The 26,037-nt window shown below is 42.1% G+C and overlaps 1 protein-coding gene across 1 annotated transcript in view; it reads left to right on the top strand.

Annotated features, from left to right (window-relative positions):
• The window catches only part of pde3b (phosphodiesterase 3B), a 35,569-nt gene extending 12,303 nt beyond the window's left edge, over window positions 1-23,266 (top strand). Inside the window, exons 2-16 of the mRNA XM_030377506.1 lie at window positions 7,590-7,640; window positions 8,946-9,194; window positions 10,116-10,258; window positions 10,807-10,910; window positions 11,816-12,032; window positions 12,519-12,610; window positions 13,205-13,386; window positions 14,502-14,636; window positions 16,071-16,182; window positions 16,610-16,723; window positions 16,914-17,113; window positions 20,398-20,601; window positions 20,768-20,929; window positions 21,659-21,905; window positions 22,472-23,266. Coding sequence (XP_030233366.1) covers window positions 7,590-7,640; window positions 8,946-9,194; window positions 10,116-10,258; window positions 10,807-10,910; window positions 11,816-12,032; window positions 12,519-12,610; window positions 13,205-13,386; window positions 14,502-14,636; window positions 16,071-16,182; window positions 16,610-16,723; window positions 16,914-17,113; window positions 20,398-20,601; window positions 20,768-20,929; window positions 21,659-21,905; window positions 22,472-22,734 — 2,475 coding nt within the window. The 3' untranslated portion in view covers window positions 22,735-23,266. The remainder of the gene's footprint in view (window positions 1-7,589; window positions 7,641-8,945; window positions 9,195-10,115; window positions 10,259-10,806; window positions 10,911-11,815; window positions 12,033-12,518; window positions 12,611-13,204; window positions 13,387-14,501; window positions 14,637-16,070; window positions 16,183-16,609; window positions 16,724-16,913; window positions 17,114-20,397; window positions 20,602-20,767; window positions 20,930-21,658; window positions 21,906-22,471) is intronic.
• The last annotated feature ends 2,771 nt before the right edge of the window (window positions 23,267-26,037 follow it).

The following is a 26,037-nucleotide window of genomic DNA, read 5'->3' as shown; positions in this document are numbered from 1 at the left end:
TGTGGTGTAAAACACATAGAATTGTGCCAGCGTATTGTCTGTATTTTTTAAGCGTTGGGCAATTGTAGAATGGGGATTGTTTGTGTTGTTGCCCCTTCCTCAGTATCTTCACTCCTTACGTGTGTTCTTTAAGGCAAATTGTTTCAGACAATGATGGAGACTCTATTAGTTTATGTGGGGCAAGGGTATATTTAGCTTCGCTCTGGTTATCTCTTGAGAGGATAAACACTTGCCCATTGATTGACAGGCCATTTACAACATTTATTGTCCCAACTCCACAGAACCTAGCCCTCTTTCCTTTCAATAACTAAGACTTCTTTAACCCACAGTTAGAGGATTCATTCTCTTGATTGATGATAGAGATGGTTTATTTTTTTTACCGTACTACATTTTTCAAAATTTTTAACCAAGCTATTTACATTTCACATAGACCAAATAAGTATGTTTCTAAATCCGGTAGATTGGAAAATTACGGCAAAAACAAATTCAGTAAAAGCTATCGTGGTCAACTGCAATAACTTACAGGATGTTGTAAAGGGAGTCAAAGTTTAAAAGGGTTTGTCTTGGGGAAAAATCCCATGCCAGTGTTTCTGGTCTTCCTGAACAAGATAATGGACTATTTTCCTCACACAGCCCTTTTGTTTCATGGCCCATGTCTTAACTGCTATGTTGATGGAAACATGAAAAAGCACAGACAGATATAACCTGCAAGTAACACACACGCACGCACGCACGCACAATATGTTCTTGAATGCAGGATTTAAAAACTTCTATGCTGGATGGTAAATTTGTGCTGGGTTGTCCATTATGAAAGTAGTAAGAGACAGCGAAAGTAGTAGGAAGCTGACCTGCTTAGCTATTGAACCCTTGTAAACCAGGGCTTCATGCATTTCTATCATCATATTACGTCTGACGGGCTGTGCGTCACAGAATTAATGGTCCTTTTCATAATTGCGTACGTGAAAATTGGATAATCCTAAATCCTTTTATGAACATGTAGATTGGCAGAGCAAAGCGAGTTAAAAGAAGGGAAAAAGGACTATTTATGGTATTTACACTTGGGCTTGCTGCCATTTTTAGTAAAGGTCACAACTGCCTACATGCTTGCCAGCTTTTCTTTTTGTGATGGTGATGCATTGCAAAGGTGTGGGTCAACGGAGGATATTAAACAGAGATTAAGAGTAACCTGCATGTAACACAGCAAACAGCCTGGCTATTTATAGGGGCATTCCTGAACTGTAACATAAGAGATTCCAAGTAAGCTCTGTAGTCCTCTCATACAGATACACACATTTCTATGTTAATAATTTCATTTTACAGATATTTGAACCTTCAGTGTTTTCTTTATTTAAAAAAGATAAAATGTTTATATTTTCCAATTGTCCAAACTCATCGATTGAGGCACACATTTTAATTTACGATATCCACTATGCAGGTTAGGCCTAAGCTCTTGGTGTTGTGTTGCAGAGGGTAAGCAAAGTTATCTGGACAGCCACGTTTTTTTTGTTACTTTAAATCTGATTAGATTGCTTTGGCTTTCAATCCAGAGCAGCTGTCTGTCGCTATGATGTAGGCCTACGGTTCCACAGGATTCCATCAAATGCCTGTGTTTGTTTTTGACTTTGTGGATCGACATACAAGAGGGGGTATAGAGGGATAATACAGATTTGATACTTACAGTTGGACTTGCAAACAGAATAGTGTTTTGAAGGGTCATTTCTATAGCTATTGGCAACGATCTAAAGTCTTTGTGAGCGAACACAGCCACATAGTTATAGGTCATGTTGGTCGGAAACATACTATTGTGGCAAAAAGTTCATCATTGACGTACTAAGGTTGACCTTAGGCGGATTGTGGAATTCTTGTTGTTCCTGCAAACACGTGTTTGTCATTATGGAAGCTCTGCTAGGCCTGGCAAGTAGCCAGCAGCAGAAACCTTAACCATGAGAGTGGACGCTGACAGCCCGTGTTGGAGACCTTGTTTACTATACGGAATCACCACATTCCTGTTTTCATGATACACCTCGTCAGTCAGCACAAGTCCCATTAGCCCTGTAGCTGTCACAGTTCATTTAGGAGAATTATATTTCATTCTTTCTTACTTTATCTTTTTGAGTGTGATAAAAGGCAAACAAGCGTACGCTTTTCAGAATCCTGTCCAAATGTGCACAATATTTAGCAGCTCATCAACATTGCGTAATTTGTTTCCCAGTGTCCTCATTATCTGTTTTTTGTTACCGTTTAACAGATCCTCTGTCAAACTCCACAATATGTTGAGTATTAAAGTATAGCAGCTTGTATGAAGTAAGTAATAAACACAGTTCAATGTACCATGACTAGGACAAATAAAATAGTCAAAACAGAATTATCAAAATTGAAAGGATGTTGAAACATCCCAGAAAACGTGTCTGCCAAAGCAGTGCATGATTCACTGTGATTACCAAAGTGAACATAGTAAAAACTTCATTTGAGTAAAGAGTTGATAGAGTGCATATGTCCAGCTGCATAACCGCAAGCCCCCTTCATTATTCAATTAAAAAGTGATGAAAAAAAGGATTACATATTTAAAACATTCTATCTTTTATTTTATTGGACATTTTGCTTTAGTGAAAGAAAACCAATTCATTTTTTTCAAATTTTAAACTTTTGGCATCATTTTTTATTATTATCTTTTTTGATCCAACATTTTTACAGAGGGCAGATATTATCATGGTTTCTAAAAAATAAACATTGAGCTACAGTCAAGCACTATAATCATTTTCTCCTCTATGGAAAGGTTATGAGTATACAAGACCATTTTAGCCAAGCACGTATAGGCCTGATTGCTATCAACGAACTCCCGGATCCTGGTTTATCTTGTGAATACGTACTTGAAGGATTTACACAGCAAAGAAATGTGGCGGCATTAGGAGACTGGGGAACCACGAGACCCGGGTTGGAGGTTGGGAGCTGTGGGCTTTTGTGTGCGTGTTTGTGTCCATATATGTGTATCTGATTGTTTTTTGTCTATCTTTACTTGTTGGGAGGAGGAGGAGTGGGGGCTGGGGGTTGGTTTTGTCATGTCTTGTCCTGCGTCATCAGCTGTGTGCGTCTGGTGTTCCTCAGGCAGGTAGCCCGGGGCTGAGCAGCTGTAAATCAGCAAGGCTTGCAGCAGCTCACACTCTTGAATGGACCACTGGAAGGCTTTATAGCAGCTCGCGCAGTGCGTACTTGCTGAAACACACCCTTCAAATGGCATTCATTGCAAAACTCCCGTCATGGCTGCAAACATTTAGTATACATTCGGGCCTTGGAGGGGTTTGTTAATGTACGTGCATTTAACAAAGCACAAAGTGGTTCCTTTGTGATTGCCTCTTTGTATGTTACACATCCATTTTGATTGTATAAATTAATAGAGAGGGAAACCTGTGCTTTATTGGTTTTACCACCACACCCAAGGTGGAGAATGTTTTGCCTTGACTTCTCTTTGTCAGAGCACTAACCACAAATGCAAATGCCTTGATGGAAGCATACCGGAACGGACAGTGGGGCAAGCTCAGCTCTATGCAAAGTCAGGCTGACGTGTACAAGTCGGCCACAACTAGGTGTGTCAACCTGCTGTTTTGTCATTTGATCTTGACACTGTGCTGGTGTCATTAGTGATGAGTGAGCCATATGACGCAAATGGATGTAAACAAATCCAACTTGTTTAGATGCACGCTACGTCAGTCCTGATGGAGGAGGGAACACGGAGGGCTCTTCTTAGCCCACACACAGCAAGCCATACATGAGGCGGCTATTGGACACATCATTGCCCGAATTCAGTTTTGTTAAAGCTTTGAAATTGAAACATTGTGTTTTTTAATGTTCTGCTTTAGCTCCTGAGTTAGTGTTAATTATGTGTACATGACACAAATAGTTAAGCCAATCACTTACTTTCTTATCTCCTAATTTCGAATTGGACTTAGTATGTGCAAATTAATGTCCAATTCTATTCATATAAAAAAATAACAAGCAACATGGAATTTGACTGAAGTTAGTGCAATTTTCTAAAGATTAATAATATCCTAATTGCTCATTTTAAATCGTGCTAATCTGTTTCTTTATAAAAAAATATTGAGTCTTAACATTCCCTTTATTTTCTATTGCGCCATTCCTGGGACGTTTATTCAGAATTCAGGAAAGAAATTGTTTCTGAAATCAGGAAAGTGTTTGTTTATCAATTATAAAAAACTTTGTTGTCATATACAACAGCTAAATGTTTCCCTTAATATTAGATATGGTAACTCACCAGGTCCAATTGTTATTTCAATGTGATTTCAGGAGAGACAAAATCTGAGTAAATGGCAAAATAATCCTTACCCCCTTCCCACCCAATGCTAAAACTGCTACTACTACTATTACATCTACTTCTACTACCAAAAAAAAAAGACCTAATATCAGACCTAGTTTTAAATTCCCACTGTTCCTCTTACTTAGGCTAGAAGCCTGTTGTATCCGGATAAATACAGGTACCTCTTATTGTAATAATTGTAATAATTTCTACAGCTGTACACAAACAATTTAGATCCTCGCACAAACATGGCCCAGAGCTGACCTCCACTGGGCTTTTGTTTCCTCCAGCAGTACGTACGCCAACTGCTTTTTTTCGCCCTCCATGTCTTTGTCCTTTGTCATTATTTTTGCTCTATTGTATAAGGTGATGTGTGGGCTTGCGTTGGTTTCAGCCCTTGTAAGACGAGCGTGTGTGTGTGTGTGTGTGTGTGTGACGACAAGAGCCCATTCCTCATTATCAGGGCGTGCGTCTGCAGGGTGCTGCTGACGCTGTGTGTGTGTCGCGGCGCTGACTGACGTCAGCATCGCCCTGCTCCTCCGTATAAACGTCCTCTGGCTGTCAGAGGCAACTTCTCTCTGCCTGCCCCGCCCCCCACCAATGCCACACACAGACACGTTCTCTCCAATTCTGTTTTCTATACGCACATAATCTTAAACATTCTCTCTCTCTCTCTCTCTCTCTCTCTCTCTCTCTCTCTCTCTCTCTCTCTCTCTCTCTCTCTCTCTCTCTCTCTCTCTCTCTCTCTCTCTCTCTCTCTCTCATATATACTGACACACACACACTTATTAGTGTGTTTAGTCCACCTATCACACCAAAGTGCAAGAGCCCTGCTCATTTAACACCCAGCTGTAACTAACTGATAGAGCGGGGGCCACTGGCCGACATAGCTTCTAATAAAAATGAGGTAACAATAATACACACCAATAGACTTATGCTAAACAATTTCAGCCGTGGTCTTGTTTTACCAAATGGCTCTGTGTTGTGTCTTTGGTTCTTTATAAGCTGCTTGCCGATCCCCACAACACTATTCAGCAGCCATTCTCTCGCCTATTGTCCAGCCACCAATCGCAGCCCTCTCACAAATAACTCGTTCTCATGCACATGCTATAAGACCTGCACATGTAGGTGTGCCTGAAGCCGTTGGTACTGGTTGGACTCCTACGCTGGAACTCCATTGCCGTCTCGGGAACTGTCTGTGAGACTGTAGGCTTCATTCGTTTTCATTCAAACTGTTAACATGTTTGCCTGCTTGTGTAAACTTGTACATCATGTGTGCGCGTATGCATGTGTGGATGAGCAGGCAGTTTTGGACACATGCACACATAGAGCTATTTAACTTGCTTTCTCCATTTAATTGTTATGGTCTTAATGTGTGTGGAGGTCTGCTTTATGTGGTCAGGGACGGGCCAGCGGGTCCATCTGTGGGTACTGTACGCACACTACATTCTGTTGGCATGGCAGAGCCGTTATCTATATCTATTTGATATATTCTATTTTATAGATTATGTCCATACATCGCCTCTCCTCTGGTCGCTTTTCTTTGTCCTTTACTGTGCAATCCCTCCATCCACTTCCCTTTTGCTGTGCACCTCTCCATCAACAAGAAAATAGCCAACAACCTGGCGACACCCCCCCCCCCCCCCCCCATTGCTGTTGCCATGGTGATTGGAGCATTGTTTGCTGGCCTCTCTGTTGGGTTGCCATGGCAGGGCTTATTTGCCATATTAAATGTTGGGCGGCATTGTACAGATGCTGATGACAAACATCCAACATCCCACTTTGATCAATGACGAGCTGATAAAGACGCTGATGTGTTTAACGCGTGGATGAACCATCACCTCCCATTCCTTGTAAACAAAAGAACATACATTGCTCACTGCAGCCAAATTAGAATATAATTAGACAAACTGAAACAGTAATCGTAGTTGAACACTGCTGCTTTCCTATTCATATGATGTATTAAGTCAGCATTTATCCTCCTGTTACACTTTATAGTCTAAAAATGGACCTTTAATGACACAGCCACCAAATGAAGATAGACAGCAATATAGTTGTAGAGTTTTTACGAATATAACTTATCCATTGGTAATTTTTATGAAATTCTATACATTTTCTTGGTTGCATACTATATATATGTCACTGTGAATTGATTCACGGTGACAATCTATGATCTTAAATGTATTATTTAGTAATTTCAGAATGTCTTTTGTTGTTGTTTATGACGTGATGTACGGACAACTCAATATTGATCAGAAGACATCAAAATATGTCTGTATATCTCATGGATGCAGATGGGAATGGGATAGGCTGAGGTGGTTGGCTGTGCTGCTTACATGGGACGGACCGATGTGTTTCGCCCCCTGGTGGTGAGGAGCTGTGGGTCAAGCTGGAGGGAAATATTTACTGCATTGTTTTACCATGGCAAGCTGATTCAAGACCTTAACTCCCAATCCCATTTCTACCCCTTACCCCAGGGGTAAGGGGTAGAAATGGGATTGGGGAAAGGGGAGTGTTCAGGTAGTCTCCTTATCCTCTTATTATGGTTTTTGGCTTTGGAGCGGTCAACACAGACATCACATTTTTTCTTTGACCAGATTTGTTTCTCCACAAGATTACATTTGATCTGACATTGTTTTTCTTGTAAAAAAAGATGTAATCATTTTTTTATCCTAAAATTATCCTAAATCTATCAGAGGATTAGGCTTTCTCAATTGAGGGCAGCATGTGCCACTTTAACTCTACACCGCCTGTGTACAGCACATTAAATATGTAAGAGGGAGCACCTATTTAGTAAAAAAAACGAACCAATGATGTGCATGATGCCGATTGACGTCGTTGGTGCCAGATCGCATTTCACAACTCCATTGTAGACGTAACATTGTGGTTGATGTGGTTTGGTTTTCTTATTTTGCCTTCTGAGAATCGCTCAGTTTGCTATCTCTTTGAGGTTCAATAGCCAAGCTCTGTGAGAAAGTGTATCTTGCTTTGCAGGAAATAAAAGGAAAGTCAATGCAAATACTGTAAAGATTTTTCTAAGCCCCTTTCATTGATACCTCCTTTTCGAAAGCCAGGCATTTACTGGAAACAGGCACATGCACACGCACATGCAACACACACACACACAGACAGACAGACAGACAGACAGACAGACAGACAGACAGACAGACAGACAGACAGACAGACAGACAGACAGACAGACAGACAGACAACCACATTTAGTTGTTTCAGTTTCAGCTAGCTTTGTTGTAACGTATGTCTCTTGCCTGTTTTTCAGATGATCTTGTGGGACTGGGATCTAAAACACTGGTACAAGCCACAGTACCAGGTCAGTAAGCAGTAACCAATCAGCATCACCCAATGTACTGCAGTGGTCTGTTATCAATGAGATACCTTCATCAATAATTTTTTCTAACACGTTTCTTCTTTGCTGTTTTCAAATCAACAACTCTGAAATGACGTGTGTGTATGCGTGTGTGTGTGTGTGTGTGTGTGTTGGGGATTCATGACACAATGATACCATGAGCTAGAATGAGAAGAGCAAGCGGGGGCTAAAGAATCTCTCACTCCATTTAGTCGCTCACACATCCACCCTAAACCGGCCTTCGACTGGCCTAACTTGTACTCACTCTCCAGACACAAGGCTAAAATCAGCCTTTAGATGCTGTGAGGATGTCCTACTCCTTACACCAACTGCGCACTACATTGCCTAAGTCTGTTTGGGACTCATCTTGTGGCAACCTGGGTTTGAATCTGGTAGTCGGGAGTCTTTTTACCCACTGTTCTTCCAACTAATAAGTATAAAGATACAGGACCCTAATTTACCCATCCTTTCTGTCTGTCTGTTCATTTATGGTGTATGCTTGTGTGTTGGTGTATGGTTGTGTGTTAGTGTATCAGGTGTGGGTTGCTGCATGGTTGTGTGTTGGTGCATGGTTGTGTTAGTCTATGGTTCTGTGTTGGTATATGGGTAGGTTGGTCAATGGATGTGAGTTGGTGTATCGTTGTGTATTACTGTATAGGGGTGTCAATGGTTGTGTGTTGGGGCATGGTTGTTTGTTGGTGCATGGTTGTGTTTGTCTATGGTTCTGTGTTGGTCTCTGGTTGGTCTATGGTTCTGAATTGGTCTATGATTATGTGTTAGTGTATAGGGGTGTGGTTGTGTGTTGGTGAATGGTTGTGTGTTGGTGCATGGCTGTGTCGCTGAATGGTTGTGTGTTGGTGCATGGTTGTGTGTTGGTGAATGGTTGTGTGTTTGAGTATGTTTGTTTGTATGATTGTGTGTGTTGGTCCATGGAAGACGGTTGTGATTCATGGTGCACGGTTGTGCGTTAAACAAGGGTTTTAATTCATGATGACGGGTTGTGTGTGCGTTGGCCCACGGTGTACAGTTGTGCATATCCGTGGTATATCGTAGTTTGTTTATCTGTTGTGCACACGATGATGCATGCTTGTGTTTCACAAAACACGGTTGTGATTCACGTCGTGTAGGCTGTGTGTTCAACCATGGTTTACGTGTGTTTCGTCTCACCTCGCCAACATGCCAAAAAAACAACAACATGTGTGCAAAAACTGAGCAGTAATGGACGACTTCTTGCCCATTCTGACGCCTCAATTCGGTCGTGCGCCGCAGGGGGCCGTGAGTGGCAACGGCGTGGACCTGTCGGTCATCAACGAGGCCAGGAACCTGGTGTCGGAGCTGCTGACGGACTCCTCCCTGCCACCCCACGCCTCCTCCTCGCTGCGCAGCGTCTCCAGCCTCATGGGGACCTTCTCCGGGTCCTGCCGCCCGCGGGTCAACCCCTTCACGCCCTTCCCCGGCTTCTACTCCTGCGACCCTGTCGACGACTCGGCTGAGCGGCCCGACAGGAAGTCGTTGAAGGTGAGGCCCCGGTGATGTAAAGGGAACGCTATGCGGTGCACCATTCGGTGAACAAGTGGGAGGGAGGCTTACGGTGTGTTCGAGATGCATCGTAAACCATCCGCGCCAGTTGCTCTTGTAATTGACGTTATTTCCTGGCTTGTAGCACTTACAGCGTTCCCGTTTGTCTTTGTCGACATCGCTGTACGACGAGTCATTCATTGGCTAGCCATTGTTATTGTTAGCTACATAGCAAACCAGCTAAACCAACACAACTTTACATTGTATTACACGCACAGCAATACCGTGCAATGCATAAATTGCACGAGATTAAAAGGACCAACGTGGTACAAATACAAACTTAATACATTTCATTATTGGCGCAGCCATCTTTTTTTGTCGAGTTGTACGATTATCCTCGCTGAACTCGGTGGACTCTCAGAATCCAGAGATATTACGACCAAAAGGGGGCGTGCCTCGGTAATATGTAGCGAGAAAGCTGGGCGCTTTCCCACTTCGTACATCGTACACCAGCCACACGAGTTGCAATCTCAAACACACCATTAGGATACTCACTGTACCCCGGTGTTCAGTTGGAGTGAGGTTTGTTGGTCGCGTTAACATGCGACTCAATGTGACATGTCAGTTAATTTGCATTGCATAAAGAAAATGGTATGTGGCGACCAGCTCATGGGATATATTGCGGAAATAAGTTGTCATAATTTTGCCAACATGTATATATATATCTTTATATATATTTTTAAAGATCTTCTACTGTTTAACATGGGAAGGAAGTAGACAACCAGGTTTGTACACGCACATGCATATACACATACAAATGTCAAGGTAACAGGGATCATGTCTTTGACTCCTGTGTTGAATGAATGAATGAATGAACACATATTTTCGGCATTCATTATATTTTATTCTTCTGCATATCAGGGGCTGAACAGCCGGAACAGCCTACCTACCCCACAGCTCAGACGGGGCTCCACTTCCTCAGCCCTCCCTCCTCTCGACTCTGCCTCCTTGCGTTGGGAGCGCAACAGTGGCAAGAGAGCCCATCCTGACATGAACCTGACCAGGTACCTAGCACTCTTTCCCACCTTAACCTGACCAGGTAGCTAGCACACCTCCCCCACCTTCACCTGACGGGTTGCTAGCACACCTCTCGTCCCCTTACCAACCCTGAACCCTGTAGCATTAAAGTTAGCATCTAAATGACAGAATGTTTTTAAGAGTAAATTCCAAAAGTTTCTTTCGAATTGTCCCTTTCAAACTTTGATCTTCTGGATCAATGCCATTATACTTCATGCTCATTACCAGCAGATGGATCTGTTGTGTAGTAGCCACTTTGTGCCACATGAAAGCAGCAGTGCACTGGTTGTTGCAGCCAATAGGTTTACATTGATGGCATTACTTTTGTTTATCTATTGACATAGTATTATGAGTACCAAACAATGAAATGTTTTTTCTATGTCTGTTAATAGAACCCAACCCCTCAAAAAAAAAAAAGGCGTTAATTTTCTTGCAAAATGAATTATTATCAAATAACGATGAATGAACACATTTACAGTGAAACAATTTCATTTTAAATTTCTGCGAACGGTTGCGTTGTTCCCTTCTACTTTAGCTCAGGGTCTCTGTCCAACGGACCCAATGCCAACCTGCTGACCATCCCCAAGCAGAGATCATCCTCCGTCACCCTCACCTACCACGCAGGCTCCCGAAGAGCAGGTGGGCGGCTACGGCCACCTGTAGTCTTTTGCATGGGATCATTATTTCCATTAGTGCGTATTCTTATTTAAAAGCGAGGCGATAATGGTTTATCATTGAACGTGTTTGACTCAGCTTTTATTCCCCTTTATGATCCATCTGTACACTGCATGATTGTTATTATGGTTATTGTGGTTGTAGTTGTATTACTAGACTAGACAGTATAACACTATGTGTGTTATGTACACCACTTATTGCAATTCTCAATATTTATAGATTGGTATAGTGTATGATCTTAAAAGTCTGATGTGTAGAATTTTAGGAGCATCTAGTGGTGAGGTTGCAGATTGCAACTGACTGAATACCCTCCCGTCAGCCCTCCAACAACAGCAGTAGCCTTTACTGGCCTGAAGTGACAGCAGTATCAAGGGTCATTTGATAATGATCCTTGATAGATTTAGGAATTGTATTTTAGCGATTTAATCATTAATTGTAAGCTTACAAGTAAAAGCGATTTATTTTGCGAAAAAGCAACATTTATTTAAATATCACTGAGGCCAATTGTAGGGTTAAAATAAATATTTTTTTTCTGTAAATAATATTATGTAACTAATCACAATTAGGTAACTTTGTCATATGAATCTTGGTCAGTGTACATGTTGTAGGAAGTGGTGGAGTTGGCAGCCTATTTACATTACCCAACAGTCCTGTATCTATAGTGGTAAACTATATTCACAGACCTATAATGATAGCCATCTTTCATGCGCCTTGTTAATTCCTCTCGATAGAGGGTTACAGTTTATGCTTGTTACGTGTATTTTGAAATAATGTAATATCACATAAAACACTATATTTCAAAAGTAGCCACGACCGTGATTGGAGCATCAATGCATCGAGTGATAAAAGTACTATTTTCTCCCACCCAGGGGTGTCCCCCAGCCTGAGCCCTCTGGCGTCTCCCATGCACAGCCCCGCTACGGCGGGCCCCCCCTCCACCTCCTCCCTGCTCCTGAGCCGCTCCTCACCCGTGGAGTTTCCAGACACGGCCGACTTCCTGACCAAGCCCAGCGTCAGCCTGAGCACGCACAAGCCCATGGACTTCCAGCAGGCCTACCGTAGCGCCACCGCGTCGCTCTGCACCAGGTAACCACCCCCGCCTGACCTCAGGCAGGCCTACCGTAGCGCCACCGTGTGGCTGTGCACCAGGTAAACACCCCCACCCACCCTGCTTCCATCCCTCCGATGCTGCTTCAGAAGGACATAGAAAAAAAGAAGTCTACAGTTGTTAACTTGTTAGTATCAATTTCTTTATTTATTTGACATATTCTTTGTAACTTGTGGCCGCTCAAAGCCCTTTATAATAACTGCAGCACATTCACCTCCTGATGCACACATTCAACCACTTATGGCGTGGTCATGCATTCAAGCAACACCTTGAGTCTTGCTCAGGGACACAGAGACCGGAGCTGGAGATCATTTGCCAACCTGCATTATCTCTTGAGCCAAATACATTACAAATCAAAAATAGTATATTCTTGCGCCCGAGAAAGTGTTTGGCCAATTAATTCAGACATAAAGGTATTACTTCTTTGTTGTCTAACTTGTGTGTGCGATGTATGTGTATTGCAGCTGTGGACGTCAGATGGCGAAGGGAGCGTCCAGTGGAGATGCTGGAGAGAGCCAGCAGCCCCACACAACCGATGCTCAGCGCAGACGCTCAGGTCCAATACGAATCATTATTTCATTATTGGTGCCTTCAGGGAATTTATTTACATGTGTGTGCAGTTTTAAGGCTGCCTACAGTTCGGTCACTATCTATGAAAGCAAGCTCATAAAGATCTTTGTGACTTTAATTGTTGCAATATAAATGGATTTGTATTGGCTATATGCTGCCATCTATTGGACAACACACACAATTTACAAATGGGATGACCTTTAGGACACAAAGTAAATCCTTCTATGCCCGTTAGACATTTAATTAGATATACCTGCAAACAAACAGAATGAGTTCGATATTTTATAATGTAATTTTGTCGAATGTTTGTCTTATATAATATTACTTTGAAATAAGCACCAAATCTCATGGGCTTCAATTAGCCAGTCAAAATGCACTACTACAATACATTGTCTGCAAATCCACTGATAAGCAGCACTAAGTCATACAATGCATGAAGTGAACGTGTAAAGCACCACCCATCATCCGTTTGAAGATATGCTTGCTGTCATGTTTTTGTGTGTACATGCGTGTGCACTTATGTGTGCGAGTCTGTGTGCATGTATGTGCTCACATTTGATTGTTTCCTGTTTCTCCACAGCGTGTGAAAGTTTAGAGTTCACGGTGGAGGCGCTGATCAGGGAGGAGAGCGGGGAGGCCAAGGCCTCCGCAGAGAGGAGGTCCGGCGTGGGGGACCAGGGGCCGGCTGAAGAGGAGATGGAGGAGGTGGAGGAGGAGGAGGAGGAGACCCCCAGCACAGCGCTCCAGACGCTCCATTCAGAGGTGTGACTCGGAATCATTTGACTCAAACTCAACCCACATACAATATGCTAGACCAGCGGTTCCCAACCTTTGACTTTAGGTGCACCACAAATTTGTCAGCAATAAAACTGTCAGCAAAGATGAATACACATGCAGGGGCTGAGCAAAGAGGGTCACTCAGCACCCCAACCAAATGATTAGTGCCAGAAGGCCATGGCCAGTGGAACACAGTGCAGGAAAAAGTCAGCAATGCTGCTTATGCTCCCAGTGTGTTTATTTATTCAACACAAATTACACCAAACATCTTGGAAAAAAAATCCAATGGAAAACTGCTGGAATGCAAAAAGCAAAACTCATTTTTTAAATAGTATAAAGCGCTTACCCTATATTTAATCAACAAAATGTACGCAATCTTTATTTTCAATTATATATATTGTGTGTGACAAAGAATTTACAAGACTATGCTATTTCTAGTTACTATACTAGCCTAACTCAAAACCTATATTATATCTACTACAAGACTGATTTATCCAGTTTATACTAGACTACAACCCAACACCTTAATACTATCTACAAGACTATTATTTATCCAGTATATAATATACTAGACTATAAATCAACACCTTTATACTATCTACTAGACTATGATTTATCCAGTTTATACTATACTAGACTACAACCCAACACCTTAATACTATTTACTAGACTATGATTTATCTAGTATATACTATACTAGACTATAACTTGACACCTATGTTTCAACAGAGACACCGAACTATGAGTTGTAGTCACAAATGTAGGCTAGTACATGTACTGTAATGTAAAATGCTCATGCCATCATAAAGGTTGATGATGACATGCCTTATGCATATTCTTTCATCCTTTCATTATATTGCCCCATTTTTAGATCAGAAACAAATTGAGTGTGTGTGTATGTCTCTGTATTCTTTACCAGGAAATAGACACTAAAACATCACATTCAATTTGATGTAGTGATGGTAATGGTGATATCCCCCCCAAAACCTCACTATGTGAAAGCACTGTACAAATGCACAGACATTTGACTATGAGTCATTAGTTTAGTGATGTTGATGCTTTGGTGACGACGTCTGTTATGTGTTGCATGCTGTTCCCAGGGTAACCAGGAGTTCCAACTAGACCCCCTGCTGGAAGAGCACCACGCCCTCATGGAGCGCATCAACAGCTGGAACTTCCAGATCTTTGACTTGGTGGACCGAACTGGAGGGAAGACGGGGCGAATACTAAGCTATGTACGTTCCTCCCTTAAGGCGTTTACTTTTTTTTTTATATACAGAATTTCATGCGCTGATAAATATAGGGAAGGTAATGTTAGAAACGTTTTGGGATTAGTTATTTGGGATTAGTTGGTAATGGTAGCAATGGGGTCAGTTCCAAGTAGCTGGCTGGGATTTTTGTTTATTTTATTGGGACTCAGTGTTCTATCAAGAGGGTTGTTGATGATGCTCATGGTTGGACTCGATGTGTGCTGAGTTGGTCAGTAAAGAGCAAGTCATTCTACATTCAGTATATCCATGCTCCACTCGGGTATTATATAATAACTTAACCAAACATAGCAAGGATGTCTTTACTTTTTGAAAACTGACTCAAGCAAGCGCTTTCCTGCACTGTCAGGATTGATCGGAAAAATGTGCGTTCAATGCAGACTTCAAAGGCCATGATCTATTGCACCCTTTAAATGTGATGGAGCAGGGATTCCCAAGCCGTCATTGCTATTTCAGTGCTGTAATTGGTTGAAGCCTAGTGTCAGCCTTTCCGTTCGTTTGCGCCATGTCACAATGGAAAACCTTTGCGCGACTAGTTGAAGCCATTTAAAGTTTGCCAGTTCTTTTTTTAACTTGCTGATAAAAATCAAATCAAACAAAACTGTGTATTAAAATAGTATGATAATCTACTTGTTTTCTTTTTTTAAGAAATGTGGTGCTCTGGTTAACTACAGAGCTTATTGTAGTGAAATACTTTGAACCTGCAGCAATTCACATTACAAAACAATGTTAGTAAGGTATATTCCTCTTTTTTGGTCTAATCCCTGCTCGTTTCTGCTGCGAGCCATCGTGGAGAGCTTAAAAATAACAACATGCCGAAAACCAAAGAACATTCACACTGCACCTTGGCTTGCCGTGCAGTGTGCAAGCAGCGATTTTCTCTCCGATATCCGCCGTAGGTCCGACAAAGAGACCAGCCATGATGGTTTCAGAAGTGTCACGTAAATCACTGCTTAAATAGCCTGCTGTAGGCAAGGTTTAACAAATTGTACTTAGCGTGTAAGGAGAGTAATCGCTTATAACTTTAATGAAGACACGACACGTGAAGTTGCTTGTTAAAGTACAATTTTAACAAGGAAAGAAAAAACAACATGCCTTGGAATAAAATAGTCCTTGAATTGGCAATATATGGTTGTTTGTTGGCATTTTCTAAACCAATTAGACGATAGAAAGAAGTCACCACTTCTGCCCCGGGCGGGGTTATCTCAGAGCTTACATGCTTTGTACTAGGTTTGTCCCAAGTTCCATGATAACAGAACTGAGAGTAGTCTAATCTTTGTATCTGAAACCGAAAAGGATCCAGTTTCTTTAAACAGGGCCTATGTGCTGTTGCTGTTGTGTATGTGTGTTTTTTGTTTGTGTGTGCGGAAGGGACTTAGAGATTTCATTTTATTTCCCCAGGTGACGTACACCCTGTTCCGAGATACGTGTCTGTTTGAGATCTTTAAGATCCCTGTGAAGGAGTTCATGATGTACTTTTGTGCCCTAGAGGACGGATACAGGGACATTCCTTGTGAGTAGTTCCCCGATGAGGATATAAGCTTAATGATGTTTGCTCCATTTATTTTAAGAACAAACTTGAAGCGGCCATGGGTAAGAGTTTGAGAGTTGTTAAGAGAGAAATTGACTCAGAGGAAACTCTGGAACTAAACAACACAAAAAAGCTTGCATATCTCCACCAAGTGCTGAAATTAGCACATTGAATTTTCACTCACTTATAGCTGACAGATGGCCATGCCGTTTCCAACGCATTCGACTCAAATAATAGCTCTTAAATATTACCTACAGTACCTTTTTTTTTTAATAAATGTATATGCATACATACATTATTATTATGACGAAAATTGTTGCAATTGTAGGTCTAGAATTGAGCAGCCATATAGGTCCTTTTTGAGAATGTTTGGTAACGTTTCCCTAACATGTCAAATGTATCATAACAGATCATAACAGGGTCCATGCTACTGATGTGCTCCATGCGGTCTGGTATCTGACCACTCGGCCAATCCCTGGATTCCAGCAGATCCACACTGAACATGTGACCGGAAGTGACACAGGTAAACCGGATAAAGGCCGGAGGGAATACCTACCGAACAAAAGTGCATTTTAGTATAGGTGTCAATGCGGTTGTCATGCCAGGAGGCAAAGCTGCTTTTAGTTATTCTGCTATTTTTTTATTTGGTTGAATCAACATAGAGGTATTGGTATACATCAAATGCTTATGTGTTGTTTTCGTTGTTGCGACAGACTCAGACAGCGGCATCTCACCCGGCAGGGTGTCCTATGCCTCCTCCAAGAGCTCCTCTATTTCGGATGACAGCTACGGCTGCCTGGCCTGGAACATCCCCGCCCTGGAGCTCATGGCCCTCTATGTAGCAGCCGCCATGCACGACTACGACCACCCAGGTCGCACCAACGCCTTCTTAGTAGCCACTAACGCAGCACAGGTAACGCACACATCGCTCGTCTGGGCTACGGCTGCATTGGTTGGTCCATCGGAAATAAATAATATCTGTCTAATTAATTGTCATTCATCAAGTGCAATTACAAAACATTTGCAACATAGTTGGTTCATGGATCATTATGAAACTAATGCTTTCTTATTTTTAAGACATCATTTTGGACTTTTATAGTATGATGAATTCATTACTATGAAGAAATTATCGCTGCAGCCCTAATGTTGTTGAACCTACATGTTCTGTATTATGAGTTTCCTTTTGGCAAAATTATGACAATAAGTTGATTTCATAAAAATACCCGGCCTAAACATCCTGTGTATGGATTCAATGTGTTCAGACAAACTTCATGAGTTGTCACAATAGGTTCCTTAATTGTATACCTATATGTGCTATGTACTATACTACAAATAGTAGTCTTAGTTAAATAGACGTTCCGTTTTCATTTTGACTTAGATCAGGGATGGGCAACTGGCGGCCCGCGGGCCGCATGCGGCCCGCATCCTCACTCAGTGCGGCCCGCATCCTCACTCAGTCAGGCCCGCAAAAAAAAAAAAAAAAAAGAAGAATAATAATTGATCGAGTTACAGAAAACTCGGTCAAGAAAGATGAGAAGAATTCATAGAATTCGAAGGCAAACCCATGCGTCTAGTTTGCTTAGAAGCGATATCAGTCATTAAAGATATCCACTTAAGTCGCCGCTACAACTACTACAACTGCTTGTTGGGTTTGAGTTCATTGAGTTATTGCACTTAATGTTGGACGACTGTTTTTCAGTTTTTTGACTTCATTGAATGATGATGTATGTGAGCCCTTTGCACTGATAAAAATACTGATCATTCATGTGGCTGTTTGAGCATGGAAAACATGAAATGAATGTATGTTGGTTCAATTAACATACCGTACATAGGTTATGATTCTGGATGATTTTTTAGGTAGTGGCCATCCCCAAAATGCACCAGAATACAGGAAATCATATCTACCAAATTCAAAATTGTGTAGCTTCTCTCAGCTCACGTTTAGTTGAAGTGTGCAGTCATGTGGCCCTCCGATGGTTATGATGAGAAATGTGGCCCTCTTTATCATGAAAGTTGCCCATCCATGACTTAGATGGAATAGGTATCCTACTCTAATGATCTTTAACTTTTGCTTTCACTGTCCTCATTTTACTGGCCAAGTCAGTACTTGAACCTATAGCAAATGTTACGTCCGGTAAAACATACAAACTTTGTCCTACATCTAGAGTACACATTATTTATTTTCAGGGGTGCTGGGACATCTCTTTCGTCTAGTTATGTCATTAGTTTGTGTTTGCTGCGAAAGATGAGAATGACGCAGGGAGACCTGAATGCACTTAGCACTCAAAGGTTCAGAATGCCTCTTTCTGGTTAGCACAGAAGCTGTGAAAGGAGTCAAGACTTATAATCAGGGATGGATACGTGAACATTCCCCCGTTCCATGCTAGTCTGAGTGGGTTCTGGTGATGCGATATGGAGAGACACCTAGGTATCACCATAAATGATCCCATGAGCATCCTAATCTGAAATCCTCAACTTAATCTGTTATCTTCTTCTGGTGTTACGTTTAGTCCATCACATAACGTTGTGATTTTAAATGTTGTGGCAGCTGTGCAAACAGTTTGCTCCAAAGGGACTCAATAATGAATTGATGAAAAGAAATGCATCACAAAGTCGATTGGACAACTTTTTTTTCAAATCAATTCAATCAGGAATGTATTATGCAAAAACACCACAAAGAACTATCTGGTTTAAGAGGGTCTCCTACTCCTTAAGGATTGATAGGGTTAGGTGAGATTCATAAGTAAGAAAGGCGAAATCTCTGGAACATAGAACATGGTCTGGATCAACCCGTGTAGTCAAACGGCCTGTGTGTGTGTCCATGGTCACTGAGGCTCGAAGACTGTAGGCAGGGGCTTTGTTTCTGGGTTTGTCACCCTAATTTCTCAGCGGGTATGTTGTCTTGATGCTCGCAGAGCCCAAATGTCCCTAAAGGAGACTGAGTGCAGGCTATTGTGCTGGTTCACCATAATGAAGTCCTCCATGAATTGATTCCCGAAACAACGTCATCTGAAGAACCTTTGAAAATAAATATTGAGTGATTAATTATTCAGGCCTACTTAGAAAAGGGTGAAAAACTTTTATATTTTCTTCTTCATATAATTTTCCTAGTAGGTTTCTGGGCTTCCATATATTTGTTTTATATTTCATCTTTCGTTCTTGCGAAGGGACAGACAAAAGACAGAAGAGACGAACCTTGTAGTTCATTCCTGACTTATTTTTCACCCAGAAAGCTGGCTGGTGGCTACCAGCCTGCGTCTGACTCATATCACCATCAGGCTATATCCTTGTTTAACTAACCAGTAGCTGAGGGGTTGCTTCTAAGCAGGAGTGTGTATATCTTCCCAGTAACCCATACCATATGTAATCCGGAATCCATGTTATAAACAGCAGTTCCTGCAACAACAACAAAAAATGTTGAGAAGTAAAATATATATATCTTAGACAATGCCAATTGCATGTAGTAAAGCATAAAGTCTTAAAAGTAATAGTGTTAAGCAAACCACGTCCAATTATTAAATCTATTGAAGTAAAAGTTGTGTGGAAGTTGTCTGTGGGGTGTGTTTACTCCAACCGCGACATGACATAATCCGTCTTATCAGCGCCAGACCAGCACACCTCATGCGGGCCGATTGCAGGTTGTTAGTTTAGTAGAAAGGTGAAAAGGTTAACAGTATACGGCTGTTTAAATAATTTATTTGCACAAAATAGATTATTACTAGGTTACCGCTGATAGTGTCTGTGCTGGGCAAAAGTCCCAGGAAAAGGAGTTGAATGAAAGGCGAGGGAACCCTGAACTTATTGATTATCAATAATGTCAACAGCCCACATGTCTGGAAAAAGCCTCTCTGAATCGGGAAATGTGTGTATATTCAAGTAACATCCCTTTTATTCATATGTGTTCATCCAAATGTTGTCCCATATCCCATGATATGCTTCTACCGTCACCACCACTGGTATTTTGTCGTGTTTGTTTGCAGTGAGCGTCTGCGTGACGTACAACGCGCGACAGAACATCATCAAAATCGGTAAAGGCAGCTCAAAGGGCAGAGGTCGTTAAGAAGGAATTAGGATATCAAACCCTGAAAGAGATGAGATTAGAGAGGGCAACCTTTTCTCTTTTATTTTCTTTGTTTGACATGTCCTCTCTCCTTTCCTCCCGTCTTTCCTCCCCGCCGTGTGGGCGTGGACCTGCAGGCGGTGCTGTACAACGACCGCTCGGTGCTGGAGAACCATCACGCGGCCTCCGCCTGGAGCCTCTATCTGTCCCAGCCCCAGTTCAACTTCCTGCTCAACCTTGACCACGTGGAGTTCAAGCGCTTTCGCTTCCTTGTCATCGAGGCCATACTCGCCACGGACCTCAAGAAGCACTTTGACTTCCTGGCCGAGTTCAATGCCAAGGTATGAGCAAAGCAACGTTGATTCAAAGTTACAAATGTTGGCTGTTTTGAATTTGATCGGGTTGCGCGTTCTGATCTTATAGATTCAAATCCCATGATCCATGTATTCAAATGTTGTCATCTTATTTGTTTTTGCTCTCCCTTTTACTTGAATATATTCAAACCAGGTGAATGATGTAAACAGTCCAGGTATCGACTGGACCAATGAGAACGACCGGCTGCTAGTGTGCCAGGTCTGCATTAAGCTTGCAGACATCAACGGACCGGCCAAAACCCGTGACTTGCACCTCAAATGGACAGAAGGCATCGTCAATGAGTTTTATGAGCAGGTAGGCCATGAATGCATAGGTAAAAACACAGTCATGTAACACTGGACACGAGCACTCTGGCAGACTCCCCCCCTCGCCAAGGCAAACAGTTCTCTGTTTGGTCGTCAGTACGCAATCAATACAACTTGACCTGTCTGTGACAGTCAGCCCAATGCATGTCTGACTGACTTTTATTCTAGCTCCTTTGAACTTCTTCCACTACTTTTAACTGCCACTTCCTTTGGAATATGTTTGTGGTACGAAAAATATTGCATTGCTTCCTGTGTAGCAGGATAATTGCATACCAGTGTACAGAGTCTGAGGTTAAATAAAGTAAAAGAATGTGACACATTTTGCTCTCAATCAATGAAAGATAGTACAAAGCCTCTATGTCTAAAGGAATTGCTTACAAAATCAAATATGCCTAGTTTCTAAATGGGTCAAATCGTCCATCGTAAAACTTTAATTGGCCTTATAGCCAATTACTTACTGACGGTTACTTTACCATCAGTAGTGCAGCGGTCGCGGCTAAAGAAATATTGTTCTATTTAAACAATTTTGTAACAGTTCCAGGTAAGTATCTGAGTTCTGCGTAAATATGCATAATAAGATGCATCTTATACTACGTAGAGGCTTATTTGTAGCATTTTGAATATACAACCCCATTTAACCGCTCCTTTTGCTTATCGAAAATGCTGCTTTATCTTTGAAAATGTGCCATTGTAAGCAGGTGTTGTGTGCTCTCTTTAGGGGGATGAGGAGGCCAGCCTGGGATTACCCGTCAGCCCCTTCATGGACCGCTCCTCGCCACAGCTGGCCAAGCTGCAGGAGTCCTTCATAACTCACATTGTCGGACCGCTGTGCAACTCTTACGATGCTGCAGGCCTCCTCCCTGGTTACTGGATCAACGAAGAGGAAGGGTCAGAAGATGAGGATGAAGAGGGGCCGGTAGACACAGATACCGACGAAGATGAGCTCGATGAGGAACTCTCGCCAAGTAAGATATACAACATGGCACTACATTTTTGTGTAGGTAAGACAGGAGAGTTGCAGAGAGAAAGAGCAGGGGAGCGCAAGATTTAGGAACAAAATCCAGAAAGTGCTGGCCCCCAGTCTGCTCGCTGGCTGCATACGTTTCTCCCCCATTGGGAAATGTTGCATTCACACACCATTGATGGAGCGATGCTTAGCCCTTGTGTGCACCTGTGATTGACGGGTATGATGGATTCCCTGAACCAAAACGGGAAGAAAGGCCCTGATCAGAAATGAGCCGTCTATTCTCTTAATTGTCTAACACAGCGGCAGTCAACCAGGACAGATATTCTCTCCAAGAATTTCACCCACGAAGAGCTGACGGATGGCTGAGGCATTTCAAACAAAACAACACTAAGATTACCGCTGTCAAGTCTAACAGTGTCTGTCATGCTGCTTATTTTCGATTCCAATCTTAATATGTTCTGTAGCGATTTCCTCCTCTAGGCAGCGCCCTATATAAATCCTGTTGGGTTGTGGTGTTGATGATGATGATGATGATGATAATGATAATGATGTGTTGCCTTCCAGAGAGAAGGAAGGGTCGGCGCAGGTTGTTCTGCAACATCATGCAGCATCTGACGGAGAACCACAAGGTGTGGAAGAAGACCATAGAGGAAGAGGACAGGAGCAAGGACCTGGGCAAGCAGCAGCAGCAGCAGCAGCAGCAAGAGCGCCTGCCCCCCTGCCTGCCCCCCAATCAGCCCCCCAGTCTGCCGCCCAGCCTCCCCTCCTCCCCTTCTGATGACATCCAGGTCATCCAGGAGGAGGAGGAGGGAGAGGAACGTCAATAGAGGGGGACAAAGGACAGATGAAGAGTGAGAGAGGCTAACAAAGAGTTGCCCAAAAAACGCTCTCTGCCTTTCACCTACCAAACTCAGCTCCACGTATACGATATATTGTTCACACAAACACACAAGAATTACACTATCATTCACACACACATTAAACAAACACAGGCACACAAACAAAAACACAGATTATAGTCTCACGCATACACACACACACACATGACACACCCTTCACTGTGCTGACATGTTGATGAGTAAAACACGGCCTTACTACTGTGAGCGGACCCCTGCTGTGATGGCGGGAGCCCCCACTCCTATGCACTTTCACCCCCCGGAGAGTCAAGGGCTCCCTGGGGGCAGGAAAGCACCAGAACTCTAAGTGATTGGTGCAAACAGAGAGACAGATCAGAGAGAGGAAGAATTCCTCGCTGAAATGCTGCCTTGATTGCAGGACGCTTAACTCCTAACCCCCCTTAGGTACAAAAAAAAAGAACTCCGTCTAACAAAAACTTAAAGTTATGTTAAGGAAAATCATGAATAAGGAAGTGATTGACAAGTGTACCAAAGTGAACAGTTTGAAACATGGGAAGAGCAGAGACGGAGAGCCTCCATGTCAGGTATATTTTAGACTTCTATATCAAATGTGCCTGTCTGAACATATACTGAGTCCTCATTGAGTCCACGTTGGCCAAAATCCTGGGCTTGTGTAGTTCTCTCCCCTTGCTGGTGACACGAAACACTGTATCAGAGTCAGTCACAAAGACTATATGAATTGTTGACTGACAAATAGCATTATATCTGCATCATTTTGGATGCTTTTACTCATGTGTACCACCTGCCTTTTGTGTTGGATTCTCTATTCCGTTGCCTCTTTTTTTTTTTGTCTGTGTGAATGTTTCGTCTTTGTGCATGCAATTAAGCAAGCGTGTGTGTGTGTGTGTGTTTGTGAGGGTGTGTGTAAGCGGGTGTGTCTGTCCTTGCACGCCTTGATGTGTGTGTGTGTGTCTGCGTGTGTGTGTGTGTGTGTGTGTGTGTGTGTGTGTGTGTGTGTGTGTGTGTGTGTGTGTGTGTGTGTGTGTGTGTGTGTGTGTGTGTGTGTGTGTGTGTGTGTGTGTGTGCATGGGTGCGTCCGTGTATGTGTTTTCCTCTGGTGTTTTAACATGTTCCAGTCAGATTCGGAGTGCTATTTCAATGAAGGGATTCTGTTTTTATTTTAACTACAAGTATTTTTTAAGGGTAACTCAGGATTCAAGCAAAGTTTAATAATTATTTTGCAAATATTATTGTCATGGGTGTTGAATACACTTTTAAATCAAAGAAAATTAAATCTGGATGACTGAAGTAGTTTTTAATCTTTTTATGAACAACTTGGAAACAGCTACAAATGCAAGCACTTGAACTGATCTCTGGCGGAGGAGCTAGTGTGCTGACTCTCTGACACAAACTGTTTGCATCCATACTAATGTCGGAGGCGGAACGCTTCTCTTAAGTGTCAGCAGGATGTACATTAGGGGATTTGCAGCAACGTTCCATGGTTCGGCAAACCATGTAACAGTATAACCATGAGGTTGGTCGTTGGTTTCACTGTTGTTTGCACAGGTTCTGTTTTCTTTCACATTACTACCCCATCATTGAAATTTTAGTGAATCAGCACACTGATATTTAGACAAGCTTTTTCATCCTCTCACTCCTACTGTCTTTTGCTTTGTCTTTTTCTTTGGCTTTCTTTCTTTGTTTCTCTCAATCATGTTGTGTCTGTCCTGCCAACCCGTGACCCAGGCCAGTGTGTACAGAAGAGAACCAGAGATTCTCTTTCCATCTGGTTTGGTTTTTAGCTGTGTTGATTGATTGTTTTTTTTTGTGATGTGCGACTAGACGGGTGTAAAAACCAACAAATCAACAAATCCCAACCACATTAGCTCTCCATTTTTATCCGTAAAAACTTTCGGCATTCCACTGAAACAAGAAATTTAATTACATTCAGTTAGTTAAATCCTAGCCTGTACCGATAGCCCATAATTGTATCATCATTTTTTGAGTATGAAATATAATTCATTGAAGTAATATTCTAATGACAAAAATAGGTAGTGTGCACATTTTAATACCAAACAAGTATTTAGCCTCTGCACAAAAACAGTATGTGCATATAAATATGCTGTGTTTTTGAATTAATCACCTGATTGCATCTGTTTTGTACATGCAGCTGGTATACATGTATTGTACATTGAGTCCCTGTAATTACCTTTTTTCTTTTCCGCATTTTTATGTTCAATCTATTTCCGGGTCTTCAACTGTGGGTTATAATTTTTTCTTTTGGTGTTCTATATTTCGGCTTTGTTTGAGCATTTCAGCATCTCCCTTCTTTGTATCATAACCACTCTGGCCCTCGTTGTTTTTCTATCACTGTTGTCTTAGTGTCAGTCCAGTCAACCAATTGTCAACTTGACCCCTTTTATTGGCTGAGGGACATAAACGACACATGTAGTCACATAACCATGAGGCATGAGTCAGAGCTGGGGTCAACATAGTGTGTGTGGCAGCAGCTCGGTGCACACTCTACGCAGATAAGCCCTCACAGCCTCCAACCAGCCCATCTGTCACTAAACTTGTGATGTTAAAAGTTGACCATTTGTTGGCCCCTCACCGTGCCCACCGCACAGTGTCCTCTGATTGGTTGTGCCATAAATTCATCTACCGATGGCTGTTCACCCTTATGTAGCATTCAGATGTGTGCATTTATTTAACGTAACAATTCACCCATATCAATGTTGTTGTTGGAGCAGGGGTGATTTTTGTTATTTATAGCTTGTCATAAACCACCATCCAAGTATCTGCAGTTCTCTCTTTTCTTTGTTTCAGAGTGCTTTTGTGTGTGTGTGTGTGTGTGTGTGTGTGTGTGTGTGTGTGCGCGCACACACGCGCGTTTCCAATTCCAAAAATAGGCACCTATAGTTAAAGGAGCAATAAGCTATGATTAAACCAAATACATTTGATATATAAGATATGATAAGATACAATTACATCACACCAGACATGATTTTGGGATGCATAATAAAAATACATATGCTCCATGTTATACTGTACATTGTGGACTTAGTGATTCACCTTTTCTGTTCTTAGTGAATTAGGTCATTTCCCTTCAATGAGCGGCAAAAGCAACAAGAACAGCATGGAGAATTTCTCATGGGTAATATAAATCTGTATGCAGATGCATTGTAATGGTTTCATAAGGAGCTACATGGTAAAAGTATGCATTGCTCTAATATACTATCTCGATTTCAGGTTGAAGTTTTATGACAAATTAAA

Source organism: Gadus morhua, chromosome 14, assembly GCF_902167405.1.
Source record: "Gadus morhua chromosome 14, gadMor3.0, whole genome shotgun sequence".
Taxonomy (NCBI): Eukaryota; Metazoa; Chordata; class Actinopteri; order Gadiformes; family Gadidae; genus Gadus; species Gadus morhua.
This window is presented reverse-complemented; position numbering and strand designations above follow the sequence as displayed.